Source organism: Nelusetta ayraudi, unplaced genomic scaffold (assembly GCF_046127955.1).
Source record: "Nelusetta ayraudi isolate G7.1 ecotype Tasmania unplaced genomic scaffold, CSIRO-AGI_Nayr_v1 ptg000135l, whole genome shotgun sequence".
In the NCBI taxonomy this organism is placed as follows: Eukaryota; Metazoa; Chordata; class Actinopteri; order Tetraodontiformes; family Monacanthidae; genus Nelusetta; species Nelusetta ayraudi.
The window spans coordinates 4,912,339-4,928,146 of NW_027466185.1; the positions used below are offsets into that span (position 1 = coordinate 4,912,339).

The 15,808-nt window shown below is 43.9% G+C and overlaps 1 protein-coding gene across 4 annotated transcripts in view; it reads left to right on the top strand.

Annotated features, from left to right (window-relative positions):
* kcnc2 (potassium voltage-gated channel, Shaw-related subfamily, member 2) overlaps nt 1–13,830 on the top strand; it is a 77,322-nt gene extending 63,492 nt beyond the window's left edge. The window contains exons 2-5 of one of the 4 annotated variants that reach the window (XM_076011565.1): nt 1,399–2,332; nt 4,073–4,243; nt 10,749–10,843; nt 11,312–13,830. In XM_076011565.1, coding sequence (XP_075867680.1) covers nt 1,399–2,332; nt 4,073–4,243; nt 10,749–10,810 — 1,167 coding nt within the window. In that variant the 3' untranslated portion in view covers nt 10,811–10,843; nt 11,312–13,830. Of the gene's footprint in view, nt 1–1,398; nt 2,333–4,072; nt 4,244–9,500; nt 10,844–11,311 lie in introns of those variants that run through there. The other 3 variants (XM_076011566.1, XM_076011564.1, XM_076011569.1) reach the window with 3 other exon arrangements.
* The last annotated feature ends 1,978 nt before the right edge of the window (nt 13,831–15,808 follow it).

A 15,808-nucleotide genomic window follows, 5' to 3' on the forward strand; every position in this document is an offset into this window, starting at 1 on the left:
ATTAAATATCTGAATCACAGACGGACGAGGTTGATGAAAGGAGCATCTTTCCAGTGGCAACATACATCTTTTGGGTATTGTTTGTCACTGAGGCGATGAAAGTGTGAATGTTTTTGTACCACAGAGCGGACTGTGTCCCCCATGGCACTTGATTTCCCTTGTTGCCAGCAACACTGCAAGAAATTCAGCGTTTCCATTGCCTTTTCTCCTTCCCAATGCCTTTCCTGAAGGTGGTTATTTTTATTTGGTCCCACTAAAGTTCTTATTTCTATGGATTACACAGTATATATCAGCCCTGGGGTTATTTTATGAGAGCCAGGGGAGCTGTTCCATGCTCCCATCGCTGACTGACTTTGCATTTTGGCGTTGTCATCTGGACACAGTGAGGGGGGAAACACTTCAAAATAAAAATCCTTTCAAATTTGTAAATGTAAAACACTTCTATTTTGTGTTGTGGTGCAAAAAAAAATTAACAGTTACCATGTGAATCTAAGGCATAATTTAAGATTTAGTCATAGACTTACTCCAGTTTTGGATTCGCTGCAACTGAGCAAACCTTTTACTTTTCAATTTATTTCATTCATATTTGTTTTAAGCCTCAAACATTCATTGAAAAAAGTTTGTCAGCTTTACCTACTTAATATACTTAAAAAATGACGCTGTGTCTTAATGCAACATTGAGATCCACTAAACTTATTGTCGACCCAAAGCATTAGTATTCTTCTTTAAGGATTCTTTTTTATAATAAATTCTACAGGAACTAATAATATAAATAAAAACAAAATTCACTCATTATTGTGTTATCTTTCTGGTGTTTCTGGTCACAGTTGTTAGATACTTTTGGAATCTTGGATTTAAAAAGAAAACAGAAAAGGGAAAAGTCAGCATTACTCTGCTACTATTGTTAACATGTCAAAAAAATTTGGTTTGGTCATGATTAAGGCGGATGACAGCAATCATGTATGTCTTCACAGCTGTGACAGCTGTTGGATCGCATGGTTTAAAAAAATATTTTATGCTGCATTCTAACAAACAAAAAGAAAATGTGTCACGCTCGTCCTTGCTTTGTTGAGTTTTCCACTCTAGCTCTCGCACTCATGCCAGCTGCTGAACGTAGCAGCTCCATATTCAGTTAAACCTGACCTCATTTGCATGCTGCATGCTACGTTCCCACAAACGGCAAGGGGGAATTACGTGTTTACTTGTTGCTTGTGCTAATAAATTGCCTTTTTCTCTGGAGTCCATTCAAATTGATACAAGTTAATTAGACTTGTCTAAACTCACTCTCTGCCACAAGAGTAAATAAATAGATTGAGTACGTATGCTGAGCCAGGGTGCACAATGTCACGTGCCAGTTTGCTAACACACATTTTGTCTTTCTTGTCTCCTCTCCTCCAGTTCATTGCCTTTGCCTCTTTGTTCTTCATTCTCGTCTCCATCACCACCTTCTGCCTGGAGACTCATGAGGCGTTTAACACCATCATCAACAAGACTGACTTGATGCGGAACAGCAGTCTGCCGGACCCGGGCCCTCAGTATGAGATAGAAACTGACCCGGCACTCACGTACGTGGAGGGCGTCTGCGTCTTCTGGTTCACCATTGAGTTCCTGGTGCGCGTGACCTTCTGCCCGGTCAAGTTGGAGTTTGTTAAGAGTCTTCTGAACATCATTGACTTTGTGGCAATTTTGCCCTTCTACCTGGAAGTGGGACTGAGTGGTCTTTCTTCAAAGGCTGCCAAGGATGTGTTGGGTTTCCTCAGGGTGGTGCGCTTTGTTCGCATCCTGCGTATCTTCAAGCTAACGCGCCATTTCGTGGGGCTACGGGTGCTGGGACACACTTTGCGGGCCAGCACCAACGAATTCCTGCTGCTCATTATCTTCCTCGCTCTGGGAGTGCTAATTTTTGCAACCATGATCTACTATGCCGAAAGAATCGGCGCCAAGCCCAATGACCCCACTGCGAGCCTTCACACCAAGTTCAAGAATATCCCCATTGGCTTCTGGTGGGCCGTGGTAACCATGACAACGTTGGGCTACGGAGACATGTATCCAGAGACTTGGTCGGGCATGGTTGTGGGCGCACTGTGCGCCTTGGCTGGCGTGCTGACGATAGCCATGCCCGTGCCTGTTATTGTCAATAACTTTGGAATGTACTACTCTCTCGCCATGGCCAAGCAGAAGCTGCCCAAAAAGAGGAAGAAACACATCCCCCAGGTGGTGCAGGGAGGATCCCCTACCTACTACAAGGCTGATCTCAACACCACCTGCAACAGCACCCAAGGAGACCTTTGCCACATTAAAGGGACCCGGGTACTAGAACGCAACCGCTCAGGTGAGTCCACGTGGCAGCGTGAACAAGCATGAAAGAGCAGCAAAGACACCGCAGTAATGGTGCCGCCAATGGTAAAACGCACACAGCGACAGTGACACAAGTTCATCAGAGACCTAATCTGAGGTAGGATGCCGTGACAAGTTGACAGACTCCCTCTTGAGACTGGAAAAGGACACGCAAGAGCAGCTCCCCACAGGAGTTCTTTTGCCTTGCAGCCTTTGTCAGTGGAGGAGCAGTGATGAGGAAGGCAGGCAACACAAAAAGCACTGAGAGGAGGAGATGATGGTGTGAAAATGCTCCTGCTGAGAAGAAATAAGAGCTGAGTGCTTTGTGTCCAAGACTGGTTTTTTTTTTATCTGGTATTGCTCATTTGTTGTTCAGACCATAGGTGGCTGTTTCTCCCCTCTGGGCTCCAGTCAGTAATTTACATCTAATATTGATGGAAATTAGTGTCAACAGCCAGATACTCATTTCCTTTGAATTCCAGGAGCAGCCATTCCTAAGGGTAGGTTCACGCTCTGGGTCCTTCACAGTCAGTTTGTTTATTGGGTCTTAACATTTATTTTGCACGGAATAATTCATGTCTCAGATGACTGCGCAGCAGAATCAATCTGTAATATTGCCCGGGTTTTTCCTCAGAGGTCGTTGAAATTACGCGTCCGCAAGGTTATGTGTCTCCTCCATGTCCATGAAATTTGCCTTTTCGACATGAAAGGACACACGTTAGAAAAAAAAAAAATCACTTAATGCCCAACCACGCCAGGGTCTCCATTTGTGGAGTAATTCCCTTAAAACAAAACCTTTTTATCGTAAGACCTTAGTGGCATCTCAGCGGAAGAAATTGATTCGCTTAATTATGAATATTGAAATAAATTCAGCATAGCATGAGGTTAACATTACTGGCCTGCTTTTGTTTTCCTCACAAACAATTTCCTGTTGTTCAAGGAAGGTAAAAATCACCCACTAGCAAGACAATAGTGCAGTAGGACATAAAGGGGGCTGCAATTGGTGCAATTATGGACCTCTGTGACTGCCATCAAAAAGTGAGGAAGAGTTAATGATAATTTGTTCAACCTAGATAACATTAATTTCTGTCTAAAGTACCTGCAGATTAACTTAAGACCTGGCACACATCGTCAGGACTGCTGGGCACAGGCCCCTTATTTGCTTATATGATCTATGATGATGACACATGATGACATAATCCTCACATTTCAATTCTTTCTTGAAATGTTAAAAACACACACACACACACCCAAATAAATTGGTGATGTCGTGTGTGATGGCATATTTATTGAGGTAGGAGTTTCTGTTTTGAATTCAACTTGGTCTCAAGACATCCCTTTCCACTGTATCCTATGTTTCATGTCATAAGCCTTCAGGTCTGACCTGACCTGAATAATGAAATTGTCTTGTCTTCTAGAATTCATTGTTAAAATATTATGCCGTGCTGCCGCACAGAAATGTGAATGACATTAAAGTTGCATGAAGTTAAAAGCCAGACTGGAATGGAGTGCTTAAAGTAGAGTATCGCTGAGTGGAGTTATTTGGCTAAAATATGCATGACTGTCATATTGTCTAATGATTTAGTGAGTCTGTTAAAATAAGGCTTCAACAGTAATGTAAACTGATATCTTTCAGTTCTATTAGAGGCTGTAGGTTCAAATACTGAATGCTTTTGTTTGGCGGGAATAGAAACTGCGTGTTGCCTGAAAACCTACCCTGTTTCCGCCGCCGCAGTGCTGTCTGCCGACTGCAGCGGTGGTAGCGACCTGACCATGTCTCCGGAGGAGAGGGTCCCCATGCGGAGGTCCAGCACCCGCGAGCAGGACCGTCTCAGCGGCGGAACGTGTTTCTTGCTGGCTGCCAGCGACTATTCGTGCCCTACAGATGGAGGGCTGAGGAAAACAGGTAACGGCACGAGTGTCTGAGTATTTGAGTACAAACAATGTGGAAAAATGAACGTGATTTCACTCTGATTCAGATTCAGATTCAGAATGACTTCAATGAGAGTGATGAAGAATGACTCTGCAGGTCATTTTCCTGCCAGAAACTTAGAAGCTTAGAAGTCTAAGGCTTGCAGTTGCGCATCGTTTTGGGCCCATGAGTCGTCACTTAAAAGCCCAGTGTATAATATATTTAGTGGCGAACTCTAATCCTGGTTTGCCCACGTCCGATTTCAGCTTGAAGTATCTTCTCATGCCAGCTCCTACTTCTGGGTAAAATCTCTAAAATCACCTTTGTCCAACTAAAACATGAATTGTATGAATATTTGCAAATAAATCTTTAATATTTATTTATTATTATTTTGCAGCAATAAATATCTCTAAATGTTATGTACTGGGCACAAGTTTAGGGAGGCCAAAATGTTCATAAGTACGTGTAACATATTACCTGAAAAAAAGAAATGACAACACCGTAGTAATATGTTGAATATATTTTTGCTGTGAATAGTGCAGACATGCTCTAGAATCTAGACCTTAAAGTCTCGGACATCGGTCAGAATTCTTATCCGCTGGTCCATGTCCTTAGCATCCAGGACTCCATCATCTGTGGAGAGTGGAGGGCTGTTTGTTCAGGCCTAGTCAGCTCGGGTAAAGCAACCTGTGGCTCTCTGCAGCGACACGCCGCGCAACTTCCCAGACAATTCTGAGTGTCAACCGCGTCCATGCCAGCTGACTCAGAACTGTGGCTTCCCTCACAATTTATTTGTGTTTCCTTTCCTTCTGGAAAAACCCGAATAAATTCCTCCGACAGCTGTCTCTCAGCTTTCAGTCCGGTATTGTTTGGTTCCGTGACAAATTCATGTGAAAAGATTTGATTTGTTCATTTGTAGCAGTTTGTTTGTTCTATTGTGTTTTGGAGCACCGTGGAAGCTTTTTTAAGCCCAGGAGTGGGACTGTAAGTGTCAGTCATAACGGAACTGATCTCCTATGAAACATTCAGCACCTTAGGAATCTTAATGTTGATAACAAACTTAGATGAAGTGAACCATTAGTATTCACTTAGTCATTTTAAGTATGCATCAAAGCAAATGTAAAGAAAAAAAATATGATTACATTTTTTTTTTTAAAAAACCCTGCTCTCCTGCTCTATGAGCCTCAAGAAGGCAGTAGACCTCCAGACTAAACTCAATATTTCATGCAGCGAATTTGAATGCCATTTATGAATGAAGAACTCAGATCGTTAAGAGTTGACAGATTGAAACTTTCCCAAAATTCCTCTTCATAAATTTTACCTTTTAGGAGATAGATTCTATGAGGCTCTGCGCGGCTGTCATCGTGAAACCTTTTTCTGAAAACATGCAGGCAGGTCAGTCGGCAAAATAAAGCAGACAGTCTGCCAGTCGGTCGTCAGCCTCCGTCTTGTTGTGATGCGTCAGCGGAAAGGTCACATCTGGAAAAGGCCCCGACCTTCAAAAAGACTTTGCCCCGACCTAAAGGTCACCATGGAGCCAAACTCGCCCCTAATGCGCAAATGCAAAAGCAGCAAAGGTCACAACCAAAATATTGAAAGTGAAGGGGGAATTAGTTCAGCCAGCGGATGACGTTTTCCACATACAAAACAAACATGAGACAATATCTTTTTTTCAAAATTCCTTTAGCTCCGCCATGCTTTGGACCACATTAAAACAACCGTTAAAATCCATGCGAGGCCTGCAGCACGTTTTTCACTTTAATTCCTCCGTTTGATCTCGAGCATCTCGAGGCACATTGACCGCTCTAATCTGCCGCCACAACGCGCGAGCCGAGCCTCGGCTAATTGCCTTCTGTCACAACTTAACTGCGTCTCCAGAAGGCAAAAAGCAAAACACTGCGTGCCGCTCACTGCATCTCACTGCTCTATAAATAGAAACGGTAGACAGTCAAATCAATCGCTTTGCATCGCTAAAGAACAATGACAAAACCTGCTCTTATTTTGAAAATCAAATGTAGCTGTTGATGGTGATGAGACCAACAGGTTCAGACCCCAAAACCGAGCAGGTTCAGGTTCTCTCAGGAGAACATCGTGATGGTCCTCCTCCCAGTGGAGGCCGTCGTATTTTCTTCCACGTAGGCGGCCGAACAACTGCGCTCTCGTCCCCGCTGCTTTAGCACGCGCCTGCAATGCATAATGCATAAATCATCTCATCCCTGCTACCTGTTGGCACGGAACCGGGCTTGTCTGGCAGTGTGCTGAACAGCTTCTAAAGCATGGGTGGGCAAACTTTTTGACTGGCGGCCAAAATGGGCTCTCAAATTTGACAGAGGGGCTGGAGCAGGAGCAGATGGATGGAGTGTTTTGGTGACCCACCTCATAGGAGAAAAAATATATCATGGGATATGTAGAAAACATTGGGTTCAATGTCTACTGAAAATGAACAAAAACGTTACAACAAAATAATATATGTTAAAAAACTACGGTATTTAGCTCTTTATTGACATAACTCTCAAAACACAAAAAAAAAATTGGATGAAAAGTAGGTATTTTATTACTTGCTTCCTATTAATATAATTTCCTCAAATTCGGCAGGCCGGATTAAAAAGTTTAATAGGCCTCATATGGCCCCCAGGCCGTAGTTTGCCCATTCCTGTTCTAAAGCGAACGACCATCCTCTTCCTCTGGTTCAGGGTTGGGACAGCAGTGAGGCCGCGTTCCCATTGGCTGTTCCTCATCAAGTATTCACAGCAGCTGATTGGCATGCTCCATTAATGACCTGCCCTGCTTTGGCCTGCTTGTGTATTCTGCAAAGTGACCTGATGCAAATTTAGTGATGTGTGCTGCAGCATTATGTTGTATGGATAGTGCCGATTCCCTGATACTGTGTCATTTTCCCTTTTTCCTCATTGCCATCATCAGTATGTATTCATCGCAGCCTGAGTTATGCGCACACACAGCAACTTACTTGGATTAATGACTGATGAAACATTCACTTCACCGTAAACAGGAAGCATAAATGTTTCTATACACATAGCTAGGGATGCACCGATACCACAATACCACAACGATTACTTGCTTTTCAGTACTCACCAATACCGAGTACTTAGCCGTTAGACACTATGGATTAAAAATAAAAAATTCATCTTGATGTTCTGTTATCTGAACAATATTCCTCATCATGCTTTTTCTGAAACAGGGTAACGGTCACAAGTTTCATTGCAGTGAAACACAAATGTAAATGTAAATTTAACAAAATTGTCATGTACATACATAACAACTGGTATCAGTGTTGTGGTATCGGCACGTATTTTACAAGTATGAGTAAAGTATTCAACCCCAGTATTGGTACCGATACCAGATCCTGGTATCGGTATCAGTGCATCCCTACACATAACTATCAGTGTTGTGACATTCACTTCACTGTAAACCGGAAATATAAATGTTTCTGTGCACTCCACCATCAGTGTTGTGACATTTAATTCCAACGATGCCACGAGATGAATGTGCTAATGTATGATTCTGTTCTTCAGGCTGTGCTATTTTAAGAGTAACAATATTTCTTGTGTGACTAATGGTTCTCTACACAACTGTGGCAGACTGGATTTTTTTTTCTAATCCCACGGGTATTTTCTCAAAGGCAGACTGTGTGAACGTGTGCACGCATTTGTGCGGCGAAGGACGGGGGCGAGGGTTAATCTGGCCAGATAACTCAGTGGGCGGAGCCAGACAACCAATCCTGAGCAAAAATTGAATCACAGACAGAAGCGAACTGGTAAACAGATGCTGTGAGACAGCCTTGTGCCAAACCAATGCGTCTACGGCAAACTCATGCACAACTTTGCTGTTTCTCCAAGTCGGCGATAAGTGCAGAAATATCAGAAAAAGAAGAAAAATGATGATAATGAAATACCAATGACTTTTTTCTCCCTGCTGGTTAGTCACCAGTTTCTTGGTTCCATGCAGTGACTTGCCGAAGTTTTCATACTGTCATGAGTAATGTCTGACCGTTCAAAATCAATTGGATTTTCTAGTAATTTTATCATCATTCTCTCTCTTTCTAGAGAGAGAATGCAAGTTTTTTTTTTTTCCAATGGCGAGTATATGTATGGTAACTTCTGTCACTCTGATTTAGCAGAAAACCGAATCATTCAGTCACTAAAGAAAACTTATCTTCTTATATCCTCTAGTGACACTCCAGGATTTAAGTATTCAATTTCTAAGTATTTCTTTTGAGTGTCTTCTAAAGTGTTCAAATCTTACATAAAGTAGTGCCCCCCTTTTCAATACTCGTGCTGTGGTGCTTCTGTCCTTCTGTCCTAGCTAGCTTGACAGACGTCACTTGACGCTTGATTCCAAGTCGAGTAAAACCGAGCATGTTAGCCTTTCCTGCCACTGCGCCGCATTCACGACGAAGGCTCTGTTTTGATTAGCTGAATTGGCTAATTCAGAATTTTGGCTTTGCTTTGACACTCGGCTGAATGACGAGTGAGTCATGCGTGGCTTGACTCACGCTTAGCAACAAGCGGCAGGCTGAGTCAACTTTCTTTTCTTTTTTTTGCTCAGTAAGATTGAATGACGTGCTCTCAGTCAAGTTGCTCCAAATAAAAAAGATTAGAAACACTTTGATGAAATGATCAAAATGCACACGTGTGTGTACGTCAAAGGCGGCAGTGAGCGAAATACAGGTGGGTTTAGCAAAATTTAAGGGGGGTCTCATATATATATTTTATAATGAAATATTGTTAGGTTATAATAGGCCTTCTGCATTTTAAGGAAATTTAGATTGGTATCGAGGAAGGTGCCTACGAATATTGATGGGTATTTCCCAAACTGTTCCAAGGTAATCATAGTCTTAGAAGTACGGTCCTGTAGGGTCTCCACTGAGGATCAGCTGCCTTCAGATTTGCCCATTTGAGATTCCAATCTGCTTCAAGGCCAATTGTTGGGAAATGTGATGTGCATGTTTCCGCTGCTCTCTCTCACGCCCCCCTCCCTCCTCTGTCTCTTGTCTTGTCTGGGTTCGCTCGGCCGGCTCGGGACCCGGACCGTTGCCTGCCTGGTTGCCTGCCTGGTTGCCTGGCTGCCTGCCTGCCTGCCTGCCTGCCTGTGTGTGTTCATGTCCCGTTCCTGCCACCACCACCACCTCCACAACCACCACCACCTCCACCGCCGCCACTACTCCCACCGCCTCTCTGTCACACGCCACCCCTCCGCCCACCACAAAAACCAAAAAAAAACCCTTCCGAAGGCTACGAGAAATCCCGGAGTTTGAGCAACATAGCGGGCGTAGCCGCTAACACCCTGAGGGTGTCTCCTGTGACCTCGCCCTACGGATCTCCCTGCCCCCTGCGCCGCTCCCGCTCCCCTATTCCCTCCATCCTGTGAGATGTCTGGCTTTGGGCCACCATTGTATCCAAATCCCCCTAGAAAAAATAAGAAGAAGAATAGTAATAATAACACCCCACCCATGGCATTGTGGAATTCTGTTCTCGATATTGTAACCAGTGGATAAATCCTTCACTTTGTAGCCAAGACTATTGTTGCAAGTCCCTTCTTAAATCCACACTCCAGTCCCTCCGTGTCACTTATCTATGGTTTGATAGCCTCATATCGTAGGACACACAACAGACTGGCGACTTCAGGAGTAGCGACCGTACTATTTCATAAAGGACCGCGTGAATAATCAGGGATATTAGTTGTTGCTATATTGAGATACTGAAAAAACAAAAACAAAATGTGCTTCCATCGACTATAGAGGACGAATGAGAGATGTCACCTCACGTTTATTGACCCCATCAGACTGTCGTGTTGTTGCCTTCGGTTTGTTGCCTTTGGTTTTCCTTTTTTTTCTTTTTTCTTTTTTTTCTTTTTTTAAAAAGGGACAAAAATAGGGATGGTTACATTTGTCTTTCCTGACTATGTTTGAAGTCCCATACAGCTTAATTAGTGCAGCAGTCAGACACCGCTGCCAGGCCTGTTCATGTTCTTGTCTGAAAAGAATCATCCGGCAGTTGGGGGGTGGGGGGATAAAACAGAACTTAAAATAAATTATGGAGAGGGATATGTTTATATTTACATTTAATGTAATGCAGAGGTGTTATTTTATTTGAAACAGTGTTTCTCAACTGGTGGAGTCTCAGTCAGGACCCATATTTTTTTTCTTATCATGAATTTAAATTATTTATTCCACAAAAATAAAAATGCTAGCCCACTTTCTATCATGTCTGCAAATGAATAATTGAAATTCATTCAAATTTCAAAATTTCACAACTTTTTGTGACCCACCAGTTGAAAAACACTGATGATTATGTCAGAGGGGTGCATTTTGAAATTTTGTCCCATTTTACCACTGGTTTCACCATTAGAGGGCAAAGTTCTCTTTGCATGCATCCTGCTCTTGATGGTTCATTTTATCTCCAATTCTTCTGTTTTCTGTTTAGTTTTTGTTTTTTACGGTAACACCACCAAAGTGCTGTTGTGTCTCTGGTTGTCGCAGATAACTTCAAAGAGGTTGTCTTTACCGGTTTTACGCAAGCAGAAGGCAGCGTTGTGTCCTAGTGTCTTGCAGACGGGCGCCGCCATGTCGGAAAGGTAAACCCTCGTCTGTCCTAGCTAACCCCTGGTTACTCAATCAGAACCCTCCCTCCCCCTAGAAAAAAGACGAGCGCATAATTACCCAATTAGACTGAGATATAAGTGTGATTAGTGGCAATGACGAGACGATCGCTGGGGAGAAAAAACAGCACTTTGCATCACTTGCCACCCAAAGTGAATTGATTTGCACCTGAAGCGAGAAGGTGTGTGTTTTGCAACTTTTGCCCGTTCCACTGCGCATGCAACAGCTTCTGGGAAAAAAAAGAAAATCGGGCTAAACACACTGAGCTGCAAACCCCCCCACTACTAACCCCCACCCACGTCAAGACCGCCTCTGTCATTGCATTTCATTTAAACCAAAAAAAATGTTTTTTTTTTGTTTTTTTTAACTTTGTCATTTTCTTCATTCACTGTTTTTTTTTTTGTAATCGTGACCAACCATAAATTGCCTCTGTGCACCAGCAGGTGTGGGACAACAGCGATGCACTTCATCCATCCCTACTGTACGTCTACACCCGTAGCAGATAGTTGCTAAGCAACTGGCTCACAGCTCGACGCATCTTCAACATAGCTCTGCAAAAAAGAAAAAAAGTGAAACTATTTAAAAAAGAAGAGGTGTTGCGAACATCTCTCTTTGTACAGCAAATTATTGAACTCCCTCTCCCCCTCCGACTCCTTCCTCCCGACACGCCCAAACCGACTGCAAAATGCAGCAGAGCCTTTTGTAACTCCGGATATAAGCCGAAAGAGCACCATAGATTTGTACTATGTTCTTATTTTTTTGTGCACACGGCGAGACTAGCCCTGGCTAGTGTGCACATGGCTTGCGTTCCTCTGAGTGACAGACGATGCATTTCTGATATTTAGAGATGTCTTTATATTTTATTTAGACAATTCATTTCCTATTTGAGAGACGCGGTGGGATGAATGTGAGGACCTAGTGCAGAGGAGAGGAGCCACATTTGGAGCCACGCGGCCACCTCCGTTTCAGGACATTGTGGACAAGGAGGAGAAGCTAACGCTATCGACTTGACGGCCACTGGAGTGCGCAATTGGGGGGTGTTGATGGGGTTATGATGGTGCTGAGAGTGGACGCCGCCGGCGTCGAGGGAGAGCAATGCGCACCCGTTTCCCGTTTGTTCTTTTTTTTCCCGTTTTGAAATGGAGGACCTGGAAAAAAAAAGAAAAAGAGGAGAACTACGCAAACTGGAGACCTCCTGGGGACTCCTGTACATAGGACAGCAACAACAACAGCACGTCTGCGCCGAGCGGCTCCGTCCACTTGTGTGTTTGTTTTGTTCTTTGTTGTTTTGTTTTGTTTTTGTTCAGCGGCTCAAGTTGGAGTGTGAAAAAAAATGACGGAAAAAAAGAAAAAAAAACTCCAGTGAAAAAGGTGGTCAGTTGCTCATTCGCACACACTCACTCCTCTCGCTGTGGTACCCCCACCCCCAACCCACTCCTCCTCCCCCCAACCCCCACCCTGCCCACCCACCCCCATCGCAATAAGTGTAATAAGGTGTATCAGTTCAGGCACTTTGTGTTCTAAAAATGGAGTGTATTCATATATGAAATTATACATACAGTATATAAAGTGTAGGGAGACCAATGTGCTAAGTTGAATAAATGTGACATGATGGTCATCTCTGCTTTTGTTTCCCCTCTGTAAGTTTCAGTAGGTTAACTCCTCTGCTGTGTTCTTTATGTGTATGAGTGTGTGTGTGTGAGAGAGAGAGAGAGAGAGAGAGAGAGAGAGAGAGAGAGAGAGAGAGGGAGAGCGACAGTGTGTAAGTGTGTGCGTCCTTAAACTCCAGGGTATGATGTGTAGTTTTGAAAGACCAGCTCAGCCGATACCAATGACTGGACTCGATGTTCTGACTCTACTACTACTACTACTACTACTACCACCACCGGTTTACTTCTCAGCACAGAGTTATGATGCAGTCGCCATTGTAGAAGCCCAGCCCACCTCCACAACAACCACAACACACACACGCAACGTGCACCTGTTGATTTCTTCACACACCAAAATTAGCTCAACAAACAACAAACCAACAAATGAAAAACACAGCACAGCTTGACTCATCCAACCCCCGACCCTCCACCCTTCCCTCCGCCCCCACCTCCCCGCAACTCGTCGGGGGTCGGAGCAAAAGTGTAGCAGAAGTTTAGCCAGTTAGCCAGTTGGACTTCTAGAATGGCCGTGACTGCACAGTAGCAATCTCTCGCCCCGCAAAAAAAACAATCCGATCTGATTTGCAATAAAGCACCCAAAAAAACGAGAATAGCGCCGGCCCACACTGTGATTCCAACAGCCCATCGGACCAAAATGGGGAAAAAGAAACACGTCGACAGCGCAAACTGTAGGAGCTGATGGAAAGTACTGGCAGGCGAGACAACCTAATGGTGGCCACCTGCACGGTTGCTGGCAGGTTGTCACCCTGTCCTCCCCCCGACCCTCCCATCCCTGCCCTCGTGGTCTAGTACACATGCTGCTTTACCCCCCGACAAAAGGGGGGGTGTCGTTCTTTGTGTATTTTTAGAATGACATTTGTGACTTGAAGCAAAAGAGGAAAAATAAATCCAAAATAAAAGGTGTTTATTTTTTTGAATCCAGAACATGTATTTTTGTGTCCTAACTGTTGAGTACATTTGCTCTTACCTGTAAAAGTGACGCTTAGTCTGATTGCTGTGCTTCTCCATCGTGTCTTCGAGAAAACTGTCGGGCCTTTTTGATTCGAGTTTCATGTTTCGTATGTTTTATCTGTGAGGAAAAAAAAAAAAACGAAAAAACGACAACTCTAGTTTGAAGTCTGTGTTTGTGCAGCCTTTTGTTGGCCTTCTAAAGTGCATGCTGAAGAAAATGTCAAATTGGAAGAAAAAAAAGAAAAAAAAAGGAATAAGAAGATGGCATACTGTATATCATGTTTAAAACAATGTGTATAGAGTAAAGGTAAATACTATGTGAAGGATTCACATAAACTATCTTTTGACTGATTCTTTGATTCTTCTTTGGCCTCACATGAACACCATAAAACATGCTATTAACAACATCCACAACCACTGACTGAATGGTTAAGTCCACCATGAATTTAGAAGAAACTTACGTCAGTTGGAAGTGGACTTTTTTTTTTTTTTTCAATAATAGCCCCTTCTATTCCTCCAACCCCCGGATGGCAGAGAAAACAGACAAATATGATTCCAGCCAATGTACATGTCTTTAAAAACACACTGACAGAAAATCATACATCAGAACTACTATTCACCGAGGTCATTTGGTCGGCGAGAATGAGACACAACATGTCTGGGTGAAATAATGTTGACTGCTTAGACAATGGATTTAAGTCAGTTGAAACGTGGGATTTCTTCTACGTACTTGCAACGTGTGCAGCGAGACAAACGGAACATGGGGCGCGCAAGGAAAAGAAGGAGCTTCTTCCTCCAGTCGGGGCCGGAGATAATGGAGAGCCACCTCCTCCTGCGCAGCCTGTTCATTCTGCAACTCACGTCCAGCAATCAGAACCACGCGGCGCACCGGCCCTCCTCTGACACATCCCAACTATCTTTACTTCTGTCACCATGGAAACAGCCCTACGACGTGCCAAGGAGACGTAAACAGCCAGAGCTTCTTTTGTGTGTGTGTGTGTGTGTGTGTGTGTGTGTGTGTGTGTGTTCGTGCGTATGTGAGTGTGTGTGTGTTCGTCTTCTCCTCCTTAAACCTCCCGCCGTACACTTCCCTGCCTGCCTGCCTGTCTGCCGGGGAGGAGTTGGGATACCAGCTGTTGGAGGCACCAGAATAACAGATTCACAACACATTTTGCAGCTTTGCAAAACTTTTTCTCTCGCAGACGTGATGCGTCTCACCCAAGGTGACTTAGCAGGTGAGAGTACAGCAATTAGCACAAGTATTTTAGGGTTAAACTGTCAGAATTGGCCTTCGTTGAGGCCAAATCTGCTCCTGTAAAATGTAGTTTCCCGGAGAGCAAAAACTAAGAAAACAAATAGCTGCTAACAAGTTCAGTTGACCCCTAAACCTGACAATGTACAGTGTGTGAAATTCTAGAATCTAGTGATCAGATTTTAGATTGCAGCGCTCAATCACTTACCCTCCCTCTCCTGAGCTTGCCAGTGAACTACTGTGGCCTGCGCACACAAACCTGGATACCCTGTCCACCTTCTTCTTTGTTGGTTTATTTGAGGATGCCAGGCTTCACCCTAAATAGGAAATGTGCTGTCAGACGACCTGGATTGTCCACACCAGGCTTCGTTAGAAAAATGGTGCAAGATGGCAGCTAACTGGTAGGAAAACCAAATTACTTCATTGTACTGTGAGAATACACTTTTATTGATGTATTTATAGGCAGTATGTTGAGCTTTTACCAATATAAAAATCATAAATCAGGCCAATTTTTACACTCTTACTTTAATATCATACAATGGGTTTTGTCCTAATAATAGCATAAGCCTCACACACACACACACAAGCAAAGAGCATGAACAACTACTCTTAAAAAAATAAAGCAGCAATTTCACCATCATCCTCTCGAAACATGTTTATTTTATTCCACGCACGCAGACACACACACACACAGTTGTAAAAAAATAATAATAATAATAATGAATCCATAAAGATATCATGCTAACTCCGCGATGCCCTCTCTGGAGGGCCCCGATAAAAACACGGCTGACACAGATGATTATCTCGCTCTTGTGTATTCATGTGCGGATGCCCCGAAACGGTCACACTGCATCGTGGCATTTCAATCCCCGATAAGTGTCTCGTAATGACAGCGCCGCCGTTGACGGGGGGCAGCGGCAGTCAGGTGGTAAGAGGCGAGGGCTTCGCTTACGGGCTGTTCTGGGTGCGCACTCGAAAAAGACTCGAGCATGTTCTGTATTACTCACGCCGACGCGGGGGCCTGTCCGCGGCGGCCGCGAGGGCAGCGCGTAACGGCACTGAGCGCC